General features: G+C 39.9%; 2 protein-coding genes across 3 annotated transcripts in view; both read left to right on the forward strand.

Moving 5' to 3' along the window:
- Positions 1-4176, forward strand: part of TMED10 (transmembrane p24 trafficking protein 10) — a 41423-nt gene extending 37247 nt beyond the window's left edge. The window contains exons 4-5 of the mRNA XM_065900997.1: positions 2866-2992; positions 3425-4176. Coding sequence (XP_065757069.1) covers positions 2866-2992; positions 3425-3546 — 249 coding nt within the window. The 3' untranslated portion in view covers positions 3547-4176. The remainder of the gene's footprint in view (positions 1-2865; positions 2993-3424) is intronic.
- Positions 4177-13641: 9465 nt separating this feature from the next.
- NEK9 (NIMA related kinase 9) overlaps positions 13642-23700 on the forward strand; it is a 37859-nt gene continuing 27800 nt past the window's right edge. For both annotated transcript variants that reach the window (XM_065871042.1, XM_065871041.1), the window contains exons 1-6: positions 13642-13860; positions 16281-16458; positions 18170-18225; positions 18770-18840; positions 20465-20570; positions 22202-22333. In XM_065871042.1, coding sequence (XP_065727114.1) covers positions 13642-13860; positions 16281-16458; positions 18170-18225; positions 18770-18840; positions 20465-20570; positions 22202-22333 — 762 coding nt within the window. The remainder of the gene's footprint in view (positions 13861-16280; positions 16459-18169; positions 18226-18769; positions 18841-20464; positions 20571-22201; positions 22334-23700) is intronic.

The following is a 23700-nucleotide window of genomic DNA, read 5'->3' on the forward strand; positions in this document are numbered from 1 at the left end:
GCCCTCAAAAAAACATTGTTAGGGTATTAACATGTTAAAAAACAAAACAGAAAAACCTTTTTACATTTGTTTTGATTTCTAGGTTTAGATTAAATGTAGAAATATATTCATTATTTTTGTTATTTCCACTGAGTATCCATGATATGTTAGATGGTTGAAATAGCAAGTTGGTTTTCAATATTGTTTTAGTCTTTTGGCAATTCTTTACGTTCGCTGGATTTTAAACTAATATCAAGAATAAAGGTAGTTATCAGGCAGAGATGTTTTTTAGGGAAAGAGACCTTCATCCCACTCAGGAAGTCTGCAAATAATTTACTGAATTAAGGGCAGGATTGAGTAGGGATTTCATTGAGAAAATGAAATCGACTTGGATGATATGTTATGAATAGAAGTATAGAGTCTACAGTAGGTCCTATACTAGAAAAGGGGTTAGGAAATTGAATGATTAAGTAAACAGTGGCCCATATGCCATATGGAGTGCTATGTAGCAGTTAAGAAGTAAGTATGAGGTGAATCTACAAGCACTGAAGTTTTTGCGGTAAGAGGGCCTCTCACTGTTGTGGCCTCTCCCGTTGCGGAGCACAGGCTCCGGACGCTCAGGCTCAGCGGCCATGGCTCACAGGCCCAGCCGCTCCGCAGCATGTGGGATCTTCCCGGACCGGGGCACAAACCTGGGTCCCCTGCATTGGCAGGCAGACTCTCAACCACTGTGCCACCAGGGAAGCCCAGCACTGAAGTTTTTGGAAAGATTTTTATTAAATGAAAAGAAGGAAGCCTTAGGACAACATATACATTATGATCGCATTTATAAGTATGTTTTTAATTATATTTTCCTATGTACATTTATATACATACAAAGGCGTAAATAGTGTGTTATCTTCTGACAAGGTCTAGAAAGATATACACCAAGTTCATAACCACCTCTGGGAAGGAATGTGTGAATGTGGGGATCGAGGAGCTGTGAAGATGGGCCTTTTGTTTTTGTTTCCTTTGCTTCTGAATAATTTAAATTCTTTAGTAAGGGGACATATTTATATGTTTCTTGTATAGCTAAAAAATAAATGAAACACCAGAAAGGAAAAGGATTGGGACAGGTTTGGGGGACTATATTCTACAAAGGCTATTCTCAGTACCAAATTTATTTTCATTCCATCCTCCTTTTGGGGGTTTTAGGCCTTTGGGCTATTGTCATTTAACCAAAAAAAGGGTGGGGAGTTAGAAGTAGTCTTCAAAGTAATTTTTAAGAATATTATTTTCAGCTGGCAGAGAGAGGTACAGCCATAGTTTCACTTCCAGTTCCTTTTATAAGTTTCTATTTAAGGAGCCTTAAAGCACTTATCTCTAAAGATGTATCATGCTGTTGCCTTCATACTGTCTCATTCAAGAAGCTTTGGAGGGGAAAGCATATACCAGGAGGGAAAATGTTAAACAGCCTAAGGTTCAGCTTATTATATATGTCTTGTATCTTTTTCCTGGGGGGATTTCTTTGCTCTGCACCTCTATATGAAATGAATTAACAGATATATATTGTAGGTTAATGGCAAAACCTGGTGTTTGGGTATTCAGCTAAGAGTGTTAGCTCAGTGTATTAACTAACCATTGTAAATCTTATACCCAGTTAGCTTTATTCTGTTCTGTAGCTAGCTGTCAGTCAAGCTATTAACTGTATCCAACATTTTACAATTGTAAGAAATGTACATCCAGTGAAAGAAAACTTAGGTGGATCATTACAAATCCATCACTATAGTTTAGGTACCTTAGGACTTCCTTGGTGGCGCAGTGATTAAGAAAAAGTGGGGAGTTGTATAGAGAATGTATAGGGAGTAAAGAAGCAGATGTAGAAATATCTTTTGAAGAATTCTCTGTGGAAAACATGTAAGAGCAACTGGTATATGAATTTTAAGATCTGAAATGCTCTGGTGTTATATCCCCATTTTAATACAAATCATAATCTAAGATTGATAAAGAAAAAACAAATAGAATAATGAAATCCTCTCTCTGATCATATATGCCTTTAGTTACTAGATACTCTTGGAGGTTTCACAGTGGTCTGGGGTGAAAAAGGAAGACAGTTTATTTCTCATACCCTTCATTCCTTAGCACACAGTGATGTCCTTGGAGATTTATTTTGATAACTGGCTGTGTAATTAAAAACAAAACACATGGGGATATATGTATACATATAGCTGATTCACTTTGTTATACAGCAGAAACTAACACAACACTGTAAAGCAATTATACTCCAATAAAGATGTTCAAAAACAAAAACAAAAAAACAGTGGTTTTTTTTTTTTTTTTAAGCAGAGCTAGGATTCATCTGGGTTCTAGAGCTCTGTTACAAACCTTAAAGCGTTGTGGGATTTAAATGAGCAAACCAGAATTCTCTAATTTTGCAGTTTGAGTTAATTATCTTAATGTTATAGTTATATGTACTCTCTCATTCCTGTGCATTCCCTATTGGGAATTTGGTGTGTTTTCTTCTCAAAACCACATTTGACTAATACTATGACGCTCTCACACTTATGCTAATAATATTACTTATTTCTTAGACAAAAGTGGAAAGGCAAAGTAAAATGCTTTATTAAAGTCAGAAATCTTGGAAAAATAATATATCTTATTTTATAGGCTACCATATTATAGTACTACTAAGGAGGTTTTAATCAAAATTAAAGTATAAAAAAAGTCTGAGATGGAAACATATAGACAGTAGGGAAGGGAAGAAGCCCAAATTTTAAAATGTGTTAGAATGATGACAGAAGAAATTTTAAGTTTGGCGAAACTTTTAAAAAGACTCCTCTGTTATGTTGTGTTCTTGACTGTAGCAGTTTTTTCAGGGAGTGTGTTCATAATTCCTTTCTTTTCCAGATTGCAAAAGTTGAGAAGCTCAAACCTTTGGAGGTAGAGCTACGACGCCTAGAAGACCTTTCAGAATCTATTGTTAATGATTTTGCCTATATGAAGAAGCGAGAGGAAGAGATGCGTGATACCAATGGTGAGGGGAGGGAAGCTCTTGTTTCTCAGTACGTGCACCGTAAAGGAGATAGATCCCCAAACTTTAAATTCTGGTGTACCTTTTTCTCAGATTTGCCAAAGGGGGTTGTGTGGAAGGATAATTGCTTACTTCCGTGTTGTTGCTCTACAGGTAAATGAGCCTTGTTAGATTTTCAAGGGAATAGCAGTTTTTTCTGTGGTAAGCAGTTGACCATATTCTGTCAGCTCATAGTGTATCAAACTAATAGTACTAATCTTTGTAATTTTTAACATTTATGTATAGGATAATGAAAATTTAAGAAAAAAACTTATCTGAGATCCTACTGTAAGGCCTAGGGGCAGAGTGAAGCTAATTAATTGCCTTTTCCCCCTGGCCGTTTACCCTACTGAGCCTCACTTCATTACATTTACACTGCTTTTGCTTTTTTTTTAGAGTCCACAAACACTCGGGTCCTGTACTTCAGCATCTTTTCAATGTTCTGCCTCATTGGTCTAGCCACCTGGCAGGTCTTCTACCTGCGTCGCTTCTTCAAGGCCAAGAAGTTGATTGAGTAATAAAGCCCAGTCTCCTCCCACCTTGTATCTTAGCCAGCAGAACATCGCTGGGATGTGCGTGGCCTAAGACATCCTACCAGCAGCACCATCAAGGCACGTTGGAGCTTTCTTGCTAGAACTGATGTCTTTTGGTGTGGGAGGACGTGGGTTACCACCTACACCCAATAAGTCAAAGAGGGACTTCTTTTTAACTTGGTAGGATTTGGACTGGTTTTGCAACAATACGACTATTATTAGAGTCACCTATGACAAAAAATAGGGGTTACCTAGATAATGCCAAAGCCAGCATTTGTACTGGGTTTCCTCGTATGATCTGTTTGAACCATGTTTTCTTTCCTTCTCCCACTTGCTCACCAGCTTGGGCTTCCACTCTAGTTCTTTTACCAACATTTGTATGACCATGTTGAACTTGTTTCATTCTGATTGTCCTCTTTGGATTTCTGTGTGACAATACCATTAACTTTCTCTTGACCCTTAGCTGAAATGTTTAGATAGTTTCTGGGGATACCCTTTCACAATTTTATGTCTCTTAAAAGTGTAATGGATGTGACACCTCATAGAAATGAGCTTTGAACTGTAGATTACTCTTAAAGAAAATTTCATTTTAGAGAATTAAAATATTTGTGCTCAGCCGCTTGAACTTCTTTCTTTTTGTGTATTTATGTGTGTTTAGTTCTATGCAGTTTTATCACATGTATGGATGTGTGACCACCACCACAAGATGCACAACCGTTTCATCACATGGATCCCTTGGGGTACCCTTTTATAGCCACAGTCACCTCCTTCCTTAACCCCAAGCCCCAACCTCTGGCACCACTAATCTGTTCTCCATCTCTCTAATTTTGTAATTTTAAGAATGTTATATAAATGGAATCACACAGTACATAACCTTTTGAGACTGACTTTTTTCACTCAACGTAGTGCCCTTGAAATCCATCCAAGTTGTTGCATATATCACTAGTTTGTTCCTCTTTATTGCTCATTAGCATTTCATGGTGTGGATGTACCACAGTTTAACCAGCATCTGAAGGACATCACTGTTGTTTTCAGTTTTGGGCCATTACTAATAAAGCTGCTGTGAACATTCATGTACATGTTTTTATGTGAACATAAATTTTCATTTCTCTGGGATAAGTGCCCAAAAGAGCAATTGCTGGGTTATCTGGTAAACACATGTTTAGTTTTGTAAGAAACTGTCCTGCTTTTTTCAGAATGACTGTGTCATTTTACGTTCCCATTAGCAATGTATGACCAATCCAGTTTCTCCACATCCTCACCAGTATTTGCTATTTTTTTTTAATTTTTTTAGTCATTCTGAGAGGCGTGTGTAATGATATTCATTGTGGTTTTAATTTGCATTTTCCTATTAGTAAATGGTGTTGAACATCCTTTCATGTGTTTATTTGCCATCTGTATTTCTTCCTGGTGAAATATCTGTTCCTTTGCCCATTTTATGATTAGATTGTGTGTTCTTTTTACTACTGAGGTCTTTTTTTTAATTGAAGTATAGTTGACTTATACTATTGAGTTTGAGGAGTCCTTATATATCCTAGATACAAATCCTTTGTCAGTTATGTGGTTGCTTAAATTTTTAACATAACTTATACAAAGGAAAATATAAGTAAAATTTACGAAGTCTTCTTACATGGCAAGTCACTGACTTAATTTCTGTTCTTATGTATTCCATCTAGACAATTAAGACATATGAAGTATTAAAAGGTAACACATCTGGAAGGATCATGAATCGAGTAAATACCTGAAAATATATGTTATAAAAGCAAATCCAATAATCACTTTGGGAATATGAGGTGCCTAAAGGCCAATACTAAGGTAAATAAGAGAAAGAGTGGACACGAATGATCATGTTCATAAACAACAGTGAAAAAATAACATCACTTGATATTTTCCCCACTTCTCCCAATAAAGTGGGTGGGAGTTTGTCCTTTCTGTAATCTCTTTTTTTAAAAACCCTGCTGACTGTTACAGGGCTTGTCCCATCGCAATGACAAGCATTACAGGACTTAGGGCTCTGCAGCTTGCAGTTAAGAAGCAGCATGTTGGAATTAACAGAGAACAGTGCTGTCATGACCTGGATAAAGTACAAAGGGGAAAGAGGGAGTGAGTTATGTTGTTAAACTCCCAGGCTGTTCTGTAAATGGTCCAGCTATTGTGAACCCAAAAGCCTTTTTTCCCCCTCTTTTGACTCCCTCTATGCATTCCTCTGGTGTGGCATAAAAGTAGTGCTGTCATTAATTTGTGCAACGTTGCCATCTGCTGTTAAGAATTGATAGATACTGTTTCTGAGAACCTGGCAGCCAAATCTCACCATAAGGGCAGCAGATGTTGAGAAAGTCTATCTGTGGTATTACATATACTAAACAACAGAGGATACATCCAAGCAGGGAAGAGAATAACCAAATTTGTGAGTTAAGATCCATCCTTAGACGTTTAAAGGTGAAATACTGTTCTGTACCATTAGCCTAACAAGAAACTTTCATATTTCTGACTGGTGCCTTTTCCCTTTTTAGAAACAATGAAAGCTACTCAGTTGGTAGTAGTCTTCTGTTCTGACAAAATGTCAAAGAAGAAGATAGGAGAGGAAAATACTTTATTTGGCTGATGTTTTGTTCCCACATGTGACTTTGTGAAACTGAAATTCTTTCCTGTGCTTTCCTTTTACTCATGCCAAGACTACAAACTTGGGATTTGTGCTTTTGGTTTAAAGTTCATTGATATCACAGTTTGATTTTATCTAAAAAGTAAAATTATTTGCCTTTGATAAAAGACTAGTGCAAGAGCAAATCAGCTTTAAAAACGAAAATGTTATCTGCTTTCCTCCATTTTTGAACCTGTTATTCAACAAAACCTGTAAATTATTGATGAAAGTGATAGTTTTAAGTAAGCTTTGTTATACCATTGTTATAAACCCCTGTCATAAGCTGTTTTTATGTTTGTTTAATGGAAAGAGGCATGTGGGATTTATGGATTTATACAGATTCACTTGTAAGTGTTGGATTGGGGATTTTTGTGTAAATTTTCTCAAATAAAGGCTAGCAGAAACTATTTTAGGTGTATTTTTCTGTTACTCGAGTATCTCTTTGTCTGGATTGGCAATAATTCCTCCATATTCCTCAGTATTAAAGTATGGCAAATTATATGTGACGAATTAGAGAAAAAATGTTTGTAATTTACTCCAGATGGATAAAGTTTATGTGAGCTAGTAAAAGTTTGTTATACTTTATATATAAATGTATAAACTATATAATATGTATATTAAAGTAATAATAATTATACATGTTCAGAAAGACCAAATAGGGTTCTGTAAGCCAGGAATTCTCTGTAGCTTCTCTGTTTTAGAAACTGCTACTGGAATTATTCCTACAGAGGGTCTTTTCCCTTTCCCTCCATTCTTAGAATACCCCTCCCAATTTAGAACCCCCCCAGGACTTGCTTTTTTGACCCATCACATCTATGCAAAACCCCACTCCAGCAGGTAAAGGCCATTTTCTCCGTTCCTTTTACTTGCAGTTGAATCTTTTCCATAAAGCTTCTTTTTTCTTTTAAATTGTTTTTGTTGTTGTTGTTTTGGGTTTTTTGTTTATGTTTTTGTTTTTTTGTCTTTTTTGCGATACGTGGGCCTCTCACTGTTGTGGCCTCTCCCGTTGCGGAGCACAGGCTCCGGACGCGCAGGCTCAGCGGCCATGGCTCACGGGCCCAGCCTCTCCACGGCATGTGGGATCCTCCCGGACCGGGGCGCGGACCCGTGTCCCCTGCATCGGCAGGCAGACTCTCAACCACTGCGCCACCAGGAAAGCCCTTTTTTTTAATTTAATTTTTATTTTTGGCTGCGTTGGGTCTTCGTTGCTGCGCGTGGGCTTTCTCTAGTTGTGGCGAGAGGGGGCTACTCTTGGTCGCGGTGCGCGGGCGTCTCATCGTGGTGGCTTCTCTTGTTGCAGAGCACAGGCTCTAGGCACACGGGCTTCAGTAGTTGTGGCACACAGGCTCAGTAGTTGTGGCTTGCGGGCTCTAGAGCGCAGGCTCAGTAGTTGTGGCACGCGGGCTTAGTTGTTCCGTGGCATGTGGGATCTTCCCGGACCAGGGCTCGAACCCGTGTGCCCTGCATTGGCAGGCAGGTTCTTAACGACTGCGCCACCAGGGAAGCCCCATAAAGATTCTTTTTAAGAGTCAACCTGAAGTGCTTTACACATTGACTAGCTGGCCTCTTGTTTACCCTCTACCTCCATTCCCCCAAAAAACAGTTAATAAATTATGTCAGTGAATCTGTAGTTTATAAAGTAGTGGTTCCCAACATTTAAGTGTAAATACTTTAACATCAAAAATGTCTTATTTCTTACTGATATTTTATAGAACATAAATAATGAATGAATTCAGCAAAATGTGTAAGTGAATTTAAATTTAATTGTCTCAACGGTATATATGTTAAATAGTTGTACGTGTTCTACAATTAGCTATTCAGTCTGCTACAATGATATCTCATATAGCCTGAGCCCCATGAATAATATGAATTTTTCTAGTACATTTAAAAAGTAAAAGAAACAGTTGAAATTTATTTTCTTTTATTTTTAAAATAATTTTTATTGGAGTATAGTTGATTTACAATGTTGTGTTTTTCTGCTGTACAACAAAGTGAATCAGTTATACCCATACATATATCCATTCTTTTTTAGCTTCTATTCCCATATAGGTCATTACAGAGTATTGAGTAGAGTTCCCTGTGCTACACAGTAGGTTCTCATTAGTTATATATTGATATTTTATATATAGTAGTGTGTGCATGTCAATCCCAATCTCCCAATTTATCCCTTTCCCCCTTGGTAACCATAAGTTTGTTTTCTACATTCTGTGACTCTATTTCCGTTTTGTAAATAAGTTCATTTGTACCAGTTTTTTTTTTTTTTAGATTCCACATATAAGCAATATCATACAATATTTATCTTTCTCTGTCTGACTTACTTCACTCAGTATGACAATCTCAGGACTTCCCTGGTGGTCCAGTGGGTAAGACTCTGTGCTCCCAATGCAGGGGGCCCAGGTTCGATCCCTGGTCAGGGAACTAGATCCCACATGCATGCTGCAACTAAGAGTCCACATGCCGCAACTAAGAAGCCTGCATGCCGCAACTAAGACCTGGCACGGCATGCATGCATAAATAAATAAATATTTTTTAAAAGTACGACAATCTCTAGGTCCATCCATGTCACTGCAAATGGCATTATTTCGTTCTTTTTGATGGCTGAGTAATATTCCATTGTATATATGTACCACATCTTCATCCATTCATCTGTTAATGGACATTTAGGTTGCTTCCATGTCCTGGTTATTGTAAAATTAATTTTAATAATACATTAAGTCTAATATATCCAAAATAGGATGTCAACATAAAATTCAATATAAAAATGTAAAAATGACTGAGATATCTAACATTCTTTGTTCCATATAAAGTCTTTGGTGTGCATTTTACGGCTACAACACATCTTACTTCAGACTAGCCACAATTCAAGTGCTCAGTAGTTTCGTGTAGCTAGTGGTTACTACATTGGACAGTGAAACTATAGACTTTGCTAAGTACTTGGGTAGTTTCTTTAATATTACCAGTAAATCTATGGCCCCTGGGAATCATCCATTCACAAGAGATGATAGAGAACTTCTGCTATATAGCATCCTAACTATTCACTTGTTAAAATATAAAATGGAAATACTGTTTTTTACCAGAAGCACTTTGAAATCAGTTATACCTTTAAAATGGTGTGTATTTCTGGACTTAAGAATATTCCAAAGTCAGATATTTAGTTTCATTTTTATCTAGTACAATGAAGTGCTGAACTTGAGTTTCTGTTTTGTATTCTTTAATATGGAACAGGATATTTGTTAAGCTTTTTATCTATGCATTATAACTAGAACATAATATCAGGCTGTCTAGTTCCATATTGCAAAGGTGCCAGAAAAGTGAATTTTTTAGCTTTGGCTGAAACCTACTCAGCTCCTCTGAATGAAAGTCAGCGCTTCTAGCTATAAGTAATTGTTTTTTCCATTCAACTCAAAAATCACTTATTGATCATCTGTTCTATTTAATGTGCTGAACTAAACTCCAGAGTAGACCCAGATAAATAAGAAGCAATACCTATCCTCACTCAAAGTGCCTTCTAATTAATAGGAGGAGGTAGATGGAATGTCCTCTCTCCAGCATGATCTCCGTACTTTCTTTAGCCACCGCTGACTTAACATTTTGCATATTCCTCCAGGAAGTCTTCACTAACCCAGCTAGTTTGGCTTGGAAGGGTGCCCCTCCTAAATACCTTTCTAGAAGATTGTACTTTCCTTTTAATAGCACTTATATACGGTTGTAATTGCCTGTTTATTTGTCTGTTATATGGATTGTAAGCTCCAGGAGAGTAGGAACCATGTTTATTTTGTTCTCTTGTAACCCAGCACCTGACACAAGTTGGTGCTCAGTGTTTGTTGGATGAATGAATTGAAAGTTGAAAACTATCTGTACAATCTAAGAACCCCGGAATGAAACCAACAAAAAATTTAACAGGGGTTATCAGTCAGTCAGTCTTGCATTTTGGTTTAAAAACTGTTACATATGTATGAAGTAATAACGACCTGATATTCTTTCAACAAATAATTTTTAGGCCTGTAATATCAAGCACTTTTCTAGGCACTGATGATACATAGTTGTGAAAAAGAGGGCAAAATCCAGGCTCTCATGGAGCTTATATTCCAATGAATGGTGATAATCAATAAAGTAAACAAGCAAGACATCAATTTTACAGATAAACATTGTGAAGAAAATAAGGGGTGATGTGATCTGGTGGGAGAGCTGTGTTACTTTGCATCAGATTGGCTGTGAAAAAGAGAGGTTTGGTTAAATACAAGCACAGCGTAAGTAGATCATCATGAAGTCTGGTACAATAATAGAAAAAATGGATCCAGATCAAGGAAGACAGAAGTCCCTTGTACCCTCCTATTCAGACCCAATGTGGAAGGTTATGCAGAGTGTAGCATACCATACTTTAAAAGGAATATTGATGGGGCTTCCCTGGTGGCGCAGTGGTTGAGAGTCCGCCTGCAGATGCAGGGGACACGGGTTCGTGCCCTGGTCCGGGAAGATCCCACATGCCGCGGAGTGGCTGGGCCTGTGAGCCATGGCCGCTGAGCCTGCGCGTCCGGAGCCCGTGCTCCGCAACAGGAGAGGCCACAACAGTGAGAGGCCCGCGTACCGCAAAAAAAAAAAGGAACATTGATGAACTCTAGAAAGGTCAGAGGAATGTGAGCTCGTTAGCTCTCATACCCTTCACCCCATTCTACCAATTCTCTTCCTCCTGTATTTGCTGTCACTATCTACCTAAAAACAAACCTAGATGTGAGTCTCCTGGACTCAGATTTGCCTCACCAACCATATCCTAACTGAGCACAAAGTTCTAAATGTTCCTCAGATGGATTTCTTAAATCTGGGTCCCTTTTCCACTCACAGTGATAGTACCTCAGTGCTTGTCTCCCAGCCTCCAGTCTTTGTCTTCCATATTGTCATCAGAGTTCTTTGTAAAGTATAGCTTTGGTCTATGTAAGGTGATCATGTTGGTTTTTGTCTGTGCTGGGCACATGAGCAAAAGAAAACTTACTAATTATGCGAGGGGTGGAGGTATAAACTGGGACATCACATCCCCCAGCAAATCAGGACATATAGTCACACAAATCATATACTCCCCTGCTTAAAAATCTCCAATATTTTCCATTGCCCACAGGAAAAGCCAAATTCTCTAAATAAACATTTGAGGCCTTGTCTTCTGCTTCTACCCCACATATGCCATGGCCTCCAGCCACATTGCCTTCTCTTAGCCCTCAAACATCCTGTTCTCTGAAAGACATCTGGAGCCATGTTGCTGGCTTTGACTCCCAGCTCCCCTCACTACCTATGTAACACAGAGCAGGTTACTTAACCCTTCTCTCTCAGTTCCTTTTGTAGAATGGGAATACTATGAGGATTAAACGGGATTATACATAGAAAGAAAACCTTTAATTTTTTAAAAATATTTATTTATTTAGGCTGGGTCCGGGTCTTAGTTGCAGCATGTGGGATCTTTGCTGCAGCGTGTTTTAGTTGTGGCATGCCGGATCTTTTTTAGTGGCAGCACGTGGGCTTCTCAGTTGCAGCCTGCATGTGTCATCTAGTTCCCCCACCAGGGGTTGAACCCAAGCCCCCTGCATTGTGAGTGGGGTGTCTTACCCACTGGACCACCAGGGAAGTCCCAAGAAAACCTTTAGCATAGTGCCAGGAACACAACAATAAATGTTGGTTGTTATCTCTGTAGGACATATTCCCACAATTTTACGATTAAAAAGTAACCTTGGGCTTCCCTGGTGGCGCAGTGGTTGAGAGTCTGCCTGCCGAGGCAGGGGACACGGGTTCGTGCCCCGGTCCGGGAATATCCCACATGCCGCGGAGCGGCTAGGCCCGTGAGCCATGGCTAATGAGCCTGCGCGTCTGGAGCCTGTGCTCCGCAACGGGTGAAGCCACAACAGTGAGAGGCCCGCGTACCGCAAAAAAAAAAAAAAAAGTAACCTTGAAGGGTCTCCCTGGTGGCACAGTGGTTGAGAGTCCGCCTGCCGATGCAGGGCACTCGGGTTCGTGCCCCGGTCCGGGAGGATCCCACATGCCGCAGAGCAGCTGGGCGCGTGGGCCATGGCCGCTGAGCCTGCGTTTCCGGAGAGGCCACGACAGTGAGAGGCCTGCGTACCGTAAAAAAAAAAGGGAACCTTGGAGATGTAAAGTTGCCCAAGGTAACATAACTGATGGAACATGTTTTTCCACTGTATTGCAATTTTTTTAGTGACTTTAGGGCGGGGGAGCACCCTTTGCAGATCCCCCACCTCCAGATACAGTATCTGGCAGTGTGCAAAGAATGTTGCACGAGGTCAGTTGGTCAAAGATTTGGAAAGACACGTAGAAGGAGAATGTGAAATCTGGAAAGAGAGTGTCCGGAGAGTTGACTTAAAATATTCTTGACGTTATGTGGAAGATGGAGGGACCCAGCGTAGTCCTGGGCAGGTCTGGAAGAAACAACTGGGCCCACTGACTGAGATGACAGGAGGCAAGTATTTCCGCTGGGGGGGAAAAAGGTATAAATTGAGGGGAAAAGGTATAAATTGCTTACTAAGCAAAGAGCACTGTGCGATGTTGGAAGGGACTGTATCCCCAGTCACTGCCCTTGAGATAGGCCTGGCGCCCATATGAGACTGGATGACCTCTGGACGTCGAAACTGTCTGAGCCTAGAGTCTGTCATACAGAGTGAAGTCAGAAAGAGAAAAACAAATACCGTATGCTAATGCATATATATGGAATCTAAAAAAAAAAAAATGGTACTGATGAAACTAGTGGCAGGGCAGGAATAAAGATGTAGACATAGAGAATGGACTTGAGGACGTAGGAGGAGGGTAAGTAGCATGGACATATATACGCAACCAAATGTAAAATAGATAGCTAGTGGGAAGCAGCTGCGTAGCACAGGGAGATCAGCTGGGTGCTTTGCGACGATCTAGAGGGGTGGGATAGAGAGGGTGGGAGGGAGGATCAAGAGGGAGGGGACATGGGGATGTATGTGTGCATGTGGCTGATTCACTTTGTTGTGCGACAGAGGCTAGCGCAGTATTGTGAAGCACTTACACTCCAATAAAGATCTATTTAAAAAAAAAAAACTGTCTGGGGCCCTGGCCAGCAATCAGGGGAGGGGTCTGCAGACCCGTCGATGACGCCCTTGCCCCCGCCAGAGCCACTGGACTCCACGCGGTCTCCACCAGGCGCCGCCACCACCGCCCGAGGCCTCGACTTCCCAGACCGCCCGGAGGAAAAGCAGCCTCGCCGCTAGGCTAAACTAGCGACCAGCGAAAGCGGAGGAACCCCCGCCGGGCCGGAAGCACCCAGAACTGCTTCCGGGTCAAGGGGGAAGGACCCACCATGGAGTCTCGCTGGGTGGCGAGGTGGCTGGGCTGACGGGGCCGCGGGCTGGCGTCTGAAGCGGGAGAGGCGCAGCGCCGCCCGGGACACGCAGGCGGGTCCCGCGGCCGCCGCCATGTCGGTGCTGGGCGAATACGAGCGACACTGCGATTCCCTCAACTCGGACTTTGGGAGCGAGTCCGGGGGTGGCGGGGACTCGGGCCCGGAGCCCAGCGCTGGTCCGGGGCCCCGAGCCGGCGGCGGCGCGGCGGAGCAGGAGGAGCTGCACTACATCCCCATCCGCATCCTGGGCCGCGGCGCCTTCGGGGAGGCCACGCTGTACCGCCGCACCGAGGTAGCGGCCCCCGGCTCCGGGCGCCCCCGCCCCGCCTGCGCGGCCCTGCTCTCTCTGCTCGTCGTCCTCGCTTAGTGTTAGGGCCCCGAAGGGTATCTGTCTCGGGGTCTTCATCACTCGTTCAACTCTCCTGCACTAGGAGTTCGTTAGAGCACTGGTTTTACTGACTGGTCGTTTTTGTTTAAATCAGGCAACTGAACAAGTCATTGAACCTTCTCTGAGCCTTAGTTTCCCCATCTGTAAATTGGAGTTAGTGATAGCTACGTACCTTAAACGTAATATTTACTTTTTAAGGTTATTTTGTGAATCGAACAAAGGTACTTTGCAAACTGTAAATTAAAGTAGTTTATGAATGTGAGGTATTGTCAAAACTTCCTTCCTATTGTGCTGTACAGCTCTCCAAGGTCGAGGTGGAGAGGAAGGGATAGCTTCAAAATTCCCACATCCGTGGCAGGTCCTCTGCCTTTGCCATATCTTTATGTTCAGATATGAACACGCAGTTGGAGATTTTTCTTGAAGATCATGGGGAAGATTGTAGCGTGTTAGTTTCTTCAGTGATTATCCAGCAGCGTTTATGCGTGGGAAATACTTTTTTATTTTTGGTATATTCTAAGCCATTAGTTCTTAACCTTGGGAGGGACAGGACTCCTTTGAGAATCTAATGTAAACATACCCTCCCCCCAGTCCACTACTGCACACATACAAATCCTTTGAAGAGATTTGTGGATTACTGACCCTCAAGTTCAGAATGTATACTGATTAAAACCCTATACTGAGGAGTCTACTTCCAAAAACTAACCATGAACAGGGTTTGATCACTGAAGTCTTAAGACTCTAGTTTTAGAATAGGTAAGCATCCATGAGAACTTGCTGGGGTTGCTGAAGGCGATTGATATATCAGTGATCTATCTGTCTGCAGTTCTGGTGTGTGTTCCAAGGTACTTTTAAGGCTAAAAGATGGAGGAGGAGAGAGGTGGTTGCAAGATTAATGTATAAGGTTAGAGTTACTGTTGGTATTCTGTTTTCTTATTGGTACTCAAAATATGAGAATCAGGAGATGAGCTTTGGCATTCCTATTTTATAGTTAAAGAAACTAAGATAGTATATTTAAGGACTTGCCCACTTAAATTAGAAGCAAATCCTGGGCTAGAATGGAGTTTCACATCTCTCTGTCCATGCCTTTCCATTATTATCATGTTGAACTTGGTTACCAAGGTTGTTTTAAGTTTGATTGCACTTTCCCTAAAATTGCACAGTGTTATCGTAACACCAAATGTTTATTACATCTGTGAATTTACAAGGTTTTAATTAGAAGCAGCCCTTTCCCTCAAGAAGCGTATATTTCATTGGGAAGACATGTTAGTCTTGTTAGTAACAAATAGCGTTTAAGTTGTATGTGTATATAAGGGGAAAAGAATGGACAAATATTTTAGCATATGAGCTCTGAAAGTTAAGGAAATGCACAGTGGAAGGTTCATTGATCTTCCCCTGAAGTTTCAAAGGCCTAACGAAGCCATTCTAAAGGATAGGGAGGGTCATTTAGGTGGGGATGCTCCTGGGCTGGGGAGCAGTATCTGTAAGGAATTAGAGCTGTTATAAAACGGAGTGAATATTGGGAGCCACAGGTAAGTCTTCAGGAATAGAGGAAAACATGATAACATAAAAGTGACAGTAGAAACAGAGCTGCAGAATGGGACAGGGTGAGGAAAGTGAACTCAGAGCCCTTAGACCTGGCTTATTCTTATCCAGAAAGGATAAATGAAAATCACTAGAGAAATCTAAATTTATAAAATTAGAGGCAATTTTAACATTTCTATTTTACAAGAAACTGTGGTCAGCCATAGGTAACCATTTTCCAGTTCTCTATCTCTCCAATACAGTCCTCATCATGACTAGCAGTCTTTCATAATGTCCCTCAATAGAATCTTTGAGACCTACCTCCATCCCATATTTTTTACCTGGAATTGACATCATGTAAATTAAGTGTAGAAACGATGTAACAGCATCTTTTTTTTTTTTTGCGGTACGCGTACGCGGGCCCCTCACTGTTGTGGCCTCTCCTGCTGCGGAGCACAGGCTCTGGACGCACAGGCTCAGCGGCCATGGCCCACAGGCACAGCCGCTCCGCAGCATGTGGGATCTTCCCAGACCGGGGCACGAACCCATGTCCCCTGCATCGGCAGGCGGATTCTCAACCACTGCGCCACCAGGGAAGCCCTGTAACAGCATCTTAATGCTTTCCCAGGCCTGCAGTAAATTATGATGCTTGGTTGTATGCAGAACCTTTAAAGTCTGTTCATGTTTAAAGGAAAAAAAGGAGTCAGTCTAGGAAGTTTTCTTTCTAGGCTTACAGATCCGGGTGTGGATTCATTCTCTGCCAGGCGCGAGGAAAGCATGATAGCTCTATTACTGTGTTACAGGATGACTCATTGGTCGTGTGGAAGGAAGTTGATTTGACCCGACTGTCTGAGAAGGAACGTCGTGATGCCTTGAATGAGATTGTTATTCTGGCGCTGCTGCAGCATGACAACATCATTGCCTACTACAATCACTTCATGGACAACACCACCCTGCTGATTGAGCTGGAATATTGTAATGGTACGGTAGAATTCAGTGGGACTTCCTCCAGTGAGACATTCCTGTGCTTATACTTACCTTAAGGGGGAGAGAAAAAGAAGATGCACATACAAAGAATAAGAACTTTAAATGGATTTCTAGAGTTTAAGAGAAATAGTTCAGGCCCTGGAGAGTTTTGAAATGATCTACAAAATGAGGGGAGGGATTTTTCCCCTGCATACTCAGATTCTCCTTTGTGATGATAATTCCATCTTCAAATTACTTGTTCAGTTGAATTTTACATTCATTTTTCAAGGTTTTTTCCTTATGAAATGACATTAGTCAGGCATTAGAGACATAGCATGGTTTGACACTTGATATAATATATAATGAAATGGCTTGATATATAATGAAATCTTATAGGTAATATTTATTTATATTGACTTCAGCTAAAGCCATCCTATTGAAAAGTGGTCCAAACATCTTAGCTGACTGAAAATGAAAATGATTTCTTTGAACACTTTTGCTTGTAAAATAGCAGTATAGCCTGTTTGTTAAGAAAATAGACCCTGAACCCATATCCTAAGCTTCACTACTTTTTAGCTGTGTATCTTGCATTAGCAACTTAACCTCTCTGTGCCTCAGCCTCCTTATCTTAAGTGAGCTTGATGATAAGCAATAGTTACCTCCTAGGGTTGTTGTATGAAATGAATATGTAAAGCTCCTAGCATAGTACTTGATATGTAGCAAATTTTTGATAAATACTGTACAAGCTATTATCCTTATTACATAAGAGAACCCCCAAAGCCCTTTCTTGAGCTGCATGCTAAAGAGGTCCCAGCATATTCTTCACTTAAATCTCTTAAGAGAAAGCTCCTAGACTTCTAACTTTCTTACTAGATTCTTGTGTACCATGATTGTTCCTGTGTTCAACCCTAAATGTATGAGATTATATTAGAAATTTTTGAAGTAGCAGAAGCCTCAATTAGCTAACTTCCTTTGTGGTTAGGAGGAACTAGAATGAATGGTGTATTTATTGAAACTCTGAGTTACTAAATTGCAAGGGGAAAAAAGTTGTGAAACTTAACCAGGACTACAGTGTAAGTTACAGCTGCAGGTAGGAAATAAAATGAACCATCATCATTTGCAGTCTGTATTACTTGGTAATGAAAGGGAGAAGCAAATTCAGACTTACTCTGCAGGAAGGAGTTAGTAAAGGGAGTAATGATTGGAAACAGTCTAGAGTCTACCCTAAATTTTGGGAAACTTTTTCAGTGTGAAGTGGAAAGAAAAAGAAGTTGATGATATACACCTGTATATACAAAACATCACATCACAGCTGTAACCCAAATGTTCTAATAGTCACACTGAGAGAGTTGTTACCAAAATATTGCAGATTCCTTTAAAAGGAGTTTTGGAAAAGAAAATCATCTGATTTTGAAGACTTTCAAAGTAATTTTATAAATTAGGGCACTATAGAAAGTGTCTTTACTCTCTTCTTTTCTAAAAATGCTGTACTTCCCGTTTTCATATTGAGTCTCTTCTATTAGGGAGGGGAATCTCTGAAGAATATTTCAGATATAGTCCTTGACAGATGGGAAGAGTTTTGTACCCATGTACCCAAGAGCTGAGAAGGAAGAAGGGGTATCTTTTAAGAGGAAGCAGAATCCTTCACTTACTGTGGCACCTGTTAAAACCCTAGGAGCGTTGATCTCTATTAAGCAATTCAAACCTGTTTCTTGTTTTATTGCAGGAGGGAACCTGTATGACAAAATCCTTCGTCAGAAGGACAAGTTGTTTGAGGAAGAGGTAATTCATATTTCTGTGGAAGGAAGCTAGAATTGTAATGTTGTGTTTCTTGCATTCTAGTTCTGTATTTACTCTTACAACAATGAAGAGTGTTTTTTTCCTTTTATTCAGACTCCCTCCAGGCTCTGATTGATATTCATGAGAAAGGAAACCTCTAACAAGGAAGCTGACTATAGCTGCTTCCTAAATGGTTTACCTCCACATCATGATTCTCTATGAGCTTTCTTTCCTGGTTCTGTTACTGCATACTGGTATGCCCAGTTTTCTATACCTTTGCATTCTTCCTGGATTTCTTTCCACAAGTCTGCTTCATCATACTATATAACAATATTGGAACTATTTTATAATGATCTGCTTTTTTTTTTTTTAAACCCCTACCACTTTTCTTTGCCTACTCAACCTACAAGCAAGAAATGTCAAGTCATGTTGAATCATAACCTCTGGTTGCAGCTTCCTTTGTTTTGTGTGTTCGAGTGTGTGTGTTTATTTATATGGTTTTTTTGGTTTGTTTCCAGTCCAAGTATAATTTATTTTTTCTCTGCAGATGGTGGTATGGTACCTATTTCAGATTGTTTCAGCAGTGAGCTGTATCCATAAAGCTGGAATCCTTCATAGGTAATGAGTGAAAGAATGTGGGATGTATTCCTTTCCACCAGTCCAACCCTCACCTTGGGTACCTCCCATCAGCACTATTATTTTCTTGATTAAGCAGTCAAGGCTTTTCCGTTGATATAATTTAGGAAGGAAACAGTGAGTAATGAGGGGCGTTATCTTCACTTCCTAAAGTTAAACTGTGATCTAGGAAGAATCTCCTCAGTAGCTAAGTACTGCTCAGTCATCTCTTTAAGAAGTATTTTAGAGGTGAGTTCATTAATTCATCAGTAAAGCCTAGAAAGCCACAATAAAAGTGGTATTAGATTGGTTGGAACTCATAGTAAATGTTTTCTCTGAGCAATTGTTTTTAATTTTATAATTAAGTCTTTTAATTTAAGTAAAAAGGGCTTCCCTGGTGGCTCAGCAGTTAAGAATCCGCCTGCCAATGCTGGGGACATGGATTCAAGCCATGGCCTGGGAAGATCCCACATGCCACGGAGCAACTAAGCCCGTGTGCCACAACTACTGAGCCTGCGCTCTAGAGCCCGTGAGCCACAACTGCTGAGCCCACGTGCCACAGCTACTGAAACCCACGCGCCTAGAGCCCGTGCTTCGCAACAAGAGAAGCCACTGCAGTGAGAAGCCTGCATACCACAACGAAGAGTAGCCCCCGCTCACCACAACTAGAGAAAGCTTGCATGCAGCAACAAAGACACAACGCAGCCAAAAATAAATAAATAAATAAATAATTTAAGTAAAAAGCTTATTCACTTTGTACAATTAATTATGCAGTTTTACCAGAGCTTTGGCCAGGGGAAACAGCTTTCTATTCACTTCTAGCTATAGGAGAGAACCATTATAAGAACATTTCCACGTCATTATACCCTGCTTAAGTGAGTCATGGACCATTGTTAGAGATTAATGTTAATACACTAGCATTTCCCTTTTTATTGATTTGTCCCTTCAGTTACCATATATTTCTTGATAGCTGTCGAGTGGCTACAGTTGTGTATTGTTACTTTCTTTTCGACAATTACAAAGAATATTGTTCTGTTTTTTTCACATCTTTCAGTAAAGGAAGCCAGAGTATGAACTAGACACAGTTTATTTGTGTTACTTATGGTCAATTCATCTTTAGAAAGATAGTGATTTTATTTAGGTGATCTGCATAGCCTAATCATTTTGCTGCTGGGCTGTGCTGTCTCTTCTGTCTCTTCTGTTCTCTTGCCTTAACAAATTTGAAACTTTGGCACCAACCAAGTGTTAAAATTGCCTTGATAATCACTTATTTCAAGGCACAAGTGTTAATTGAAGAGGCAGTACACCTTATAGGAATTATGATTACCTAGGGCACCTTTTTTTTTGGTCTGACCCTCTCAACTTTTCCTAACGACTTCAGTGTTTTGGGGGACATGCCTGTGCCGCGAAACCACGGAGGATGAAGTTAATTCTCTGCCTCCACTCCCCCAAGTCCCCTTCTCAGTGTTAAAATGTATGAGAAAGTGATGACCACTCTTTGGGATCCCGTAACAACCTGAGCAGTGGTAACACACTCTTTTTATTTTGTAATAATTTGGGGCGGGAAGGGGGATGAGATAAAATAGTTGAGTATATGGGTTTAATATACAGCATCTTTTTTTTTCAGAGATATAAAGACATTAAATATTTTTCTGACCAAAGCAAACCTGATAAAACTTGGAGATTATGGCCTAGCAAAGAAACTTAATTCTGAGTATTCCATGGCTGAGACGGTAAGTATGTGTTATCCTTGACTTGGTTGGTTTTGTTTTGTTTTTTGGTGGCACTATGCAGCATGTGGGATCTTAAGCAAAGTCCTAACCGCTGGACCGCCAGGGAATTCCTCCCGACGTACGTAGTTTTTTTCTTTTCCTTTCCTGCACTGTGAGATATAACTGTACCCCCTAAATTTTGCACACTTTTCTCAATATTTTTACAAGTTCTCCATACTTCTAAAGCAAGTCTTCAGGAGTCTTTTTCCTGGACCCACTGTCATTTACATGCTCAGGTGTTTTTTCAAGAGCCATTGTCCACATAACAGCTCTGACATCATTGGCCTTTCCAACACTGACTAGAGACTTTTCTAAAAGCAATAAAATACTTCACCATTTTTTCCAGCCTAGGATCTTTAGTAGATTTCACTTTATCTCTCATTTAATGTTTGTTCTTAGGGTGTTAGACATCTCTGTGTTTCCTTTGAGTTTTTTCTGGTTCAGAAACCCTATATTACAAATAAAGGCTGATGCCCAAAGAACAATCTCATCTTTATTATGATACACAGTCTGAACTGCAGAGCTCCCTTCTCACCTGATCCTATGAAGGACCATTTGTAAAGAGTAGACATAAGCTGATCTTTAAAGACAGTGATCCTTTTAGGACTTATAAAACCCAATTGTTACTCTTCTGGTTTCACAATGCTTTGTCTTTAAAAGAACTTGAAAATGTAAACTAATAAAATTAATTTTGTCCTGATGATTATTTTTGATAATGTTGAAGTGTGCCTACAAGCAATCTAGAAATATCCAAGGATACTGATAGCCAAGGTTGGGAGTCGGCTTCAGGGACTCAGTTTGCTTGTGTGACGGTGCCATATTGAGTTTCTGAGGAAGTAGTCATGTTGTTGCATGGATTTTTCTCATCAAGAGTAATCCGATAAAACCAAGATTTAACTTTTTTAACCCAGTTAAATGCAAAGAAGGAACGATATGTAAGCCATCTGAAAAACTGCTTTGCCTTGCTGATGAAAGATGGCTGTCAGTTTTATTAGAATTTCCAGGGTACTCATTGTCTCTCATCTTGGGAGAGGCATGACCTCCATTCAGGGCATTTTTTTCCCTTCCAACACATTCTTGAACTCAGAAGGTCTTTTTAAATTTGGGTGAAATTCACTAGCTGTGTTAGTATTACAAATGTTAAATTGAGCCATTTACAAAGTTTCACTACTATGCATTTCAGTTAGAACTTTTAACCTGTTTATTCAATTACCATCTCTGCACTACCAGTGTTTTTTTTTTCCATTAGTGAACTTTTACCAAGTGTGCTTTTTATAAAGTCTGTGAAGTCTTAAGTGGGTCTTGGATGCCTAAATCCTCTGGGATCCAGGAATCACAGAGCTTTTCTGTCTCCCAAATTACCATAGGTCTTTACCACAGAGATTGTCCCTTTATAATTGGCCCAAGAGATCTAATATGAATAAGATTTCTCCTCATAGTGGCATCATCTCATAAAAACCATTTTGGGATATGCTGATGAATGTTTTGTAATTGTTATCACTAGTTCTAGGAAATTTAATTTAGTTGTTGAGATATTAATATAGTTACCTCAGAAAAGAAGTTATTCTTTGATTGCTTTCTTTGTTGTTCAGCTTGTGGGAACTCCATATTACATGTCTCCAGAGCTCTGCCAAGGAGTTAAATACAATTTCAAGTCTGATATCTGGGCAGTGGGCTGTGTCATTTTTGAACTGCTTACGCTAAAGAGAACGTTTGATGCTACAGTAAGTTGATGTATTATCCCTGCATTGTCCTTGCAAATGGTACAGCTTGGTTGAGAGAATCAGCTTTATCCCTGAGCTTCTGATTTCTTGAACAGAAATCAGCTGTAGGAAAAATAACCAGTATTCAGGCACTGGCTTAGTAGTGTATTACTAAAATTCTATAGACAAGATTTATTTCCAACTTGAATTCCACACTGAAATAATCATAATCAAGTAGTTTGAGCACGGTCCTTGAATCCGTTGACTATAATTTTAAAACTGGCTCTAGGATCGACTGTGTGATGGGGCAATTTAGATAAGCTATTTCATTTCTTACGCTTCAGCTACATCATTTTATAAAAGCTAAGGCAAGTTATATAATACTCATGAAAGTGTTTTGATCTTTTTTATGAAAAATTACACCCTGACTCTTACTAAAGATTGCTACTGTTTTATAAACAACAAATCCCTTTAAGTCTCTTTTCTTTTCCTCTTAAGTAAAGCCCAGTGTAAAGCAGTGCTTGCCAAACTTTAATATACATAGGAAATCACCTGGGCATCTTGTTAAAATGCAGACTCTATTTTAGTGTGTCTGGAGCTAGGCCTGATATTCTGCATTTCTGACAAACTCCCAGATGATGCCGATGCTACTAGTCCATGGGTCACAATTTGAGTAGCAGAAGTGGATTCACATCCAATATCCTCTACAAACCAGATGTGAGAACTTAGGCAAATCACTTCATGTCTTTAATCCTCTATTTCATTAGCCATAACAAGGGAAAAAATACATATTCTTCTCATAGAGATGCTCTGCTAATGTATATGAAAATGCAAATATAAGATAATGCAGAATTCTTTGGCCTTTTGTGAGACCTGTTTATTTTTCTAAGTGCTGAAGTTTATTCTGATCTATCATCTAGTTTTCTTAAATAACATAGTGGAAAGAAAATGAGTTTTGGAGTCAGATAGACTTTGGTTGAAATTATGGCTCCATTTTTACTATCCGTGTAGTCTTGGGCAAGTTACTTTACGTCTCTGAATTGGTAATGATAACCTTGCATGGTGTTTGCAAGGGTTAAAAAACATTATATGTGCAACTTGTGTTTCTATTGGTCTCAGTAAAGGTGGTGGTGGCACTGTTATAATAATTTCTTATCATTATGAACTTATTATTCATTGCCTTGTCTGTTACAGCAGAGTATCACCTGTATAACCATTATTCGGATATATAAATTAGGAGGTAAATTAGTTGGCAAAGGACATACTTAAAGCCAAGGAGCATAGCTAACCTTGCTTTCCTTTTTCTTAGGATTCAGTTGAAGGGTCAGATTATAATATACTCTGAGTATTATTCTATTGGTCGCATATTATTCTATTGGCTCCATGTT

The sequence above is a fragment of the Phocoena phocoena genome, chromosome 2 (assembly GCF_963924675.1).
Source record: "Phocoena phocoena chromosome 2, mPhoPho1.1, whole genome shotgun sequence".
Taxonomy (NCBI): Eukaryota; Metazoa; Chordata; class Mammalia; order Artiodactyla; family Phocoenidae; genus Phocoena; species Phocoena phocoena.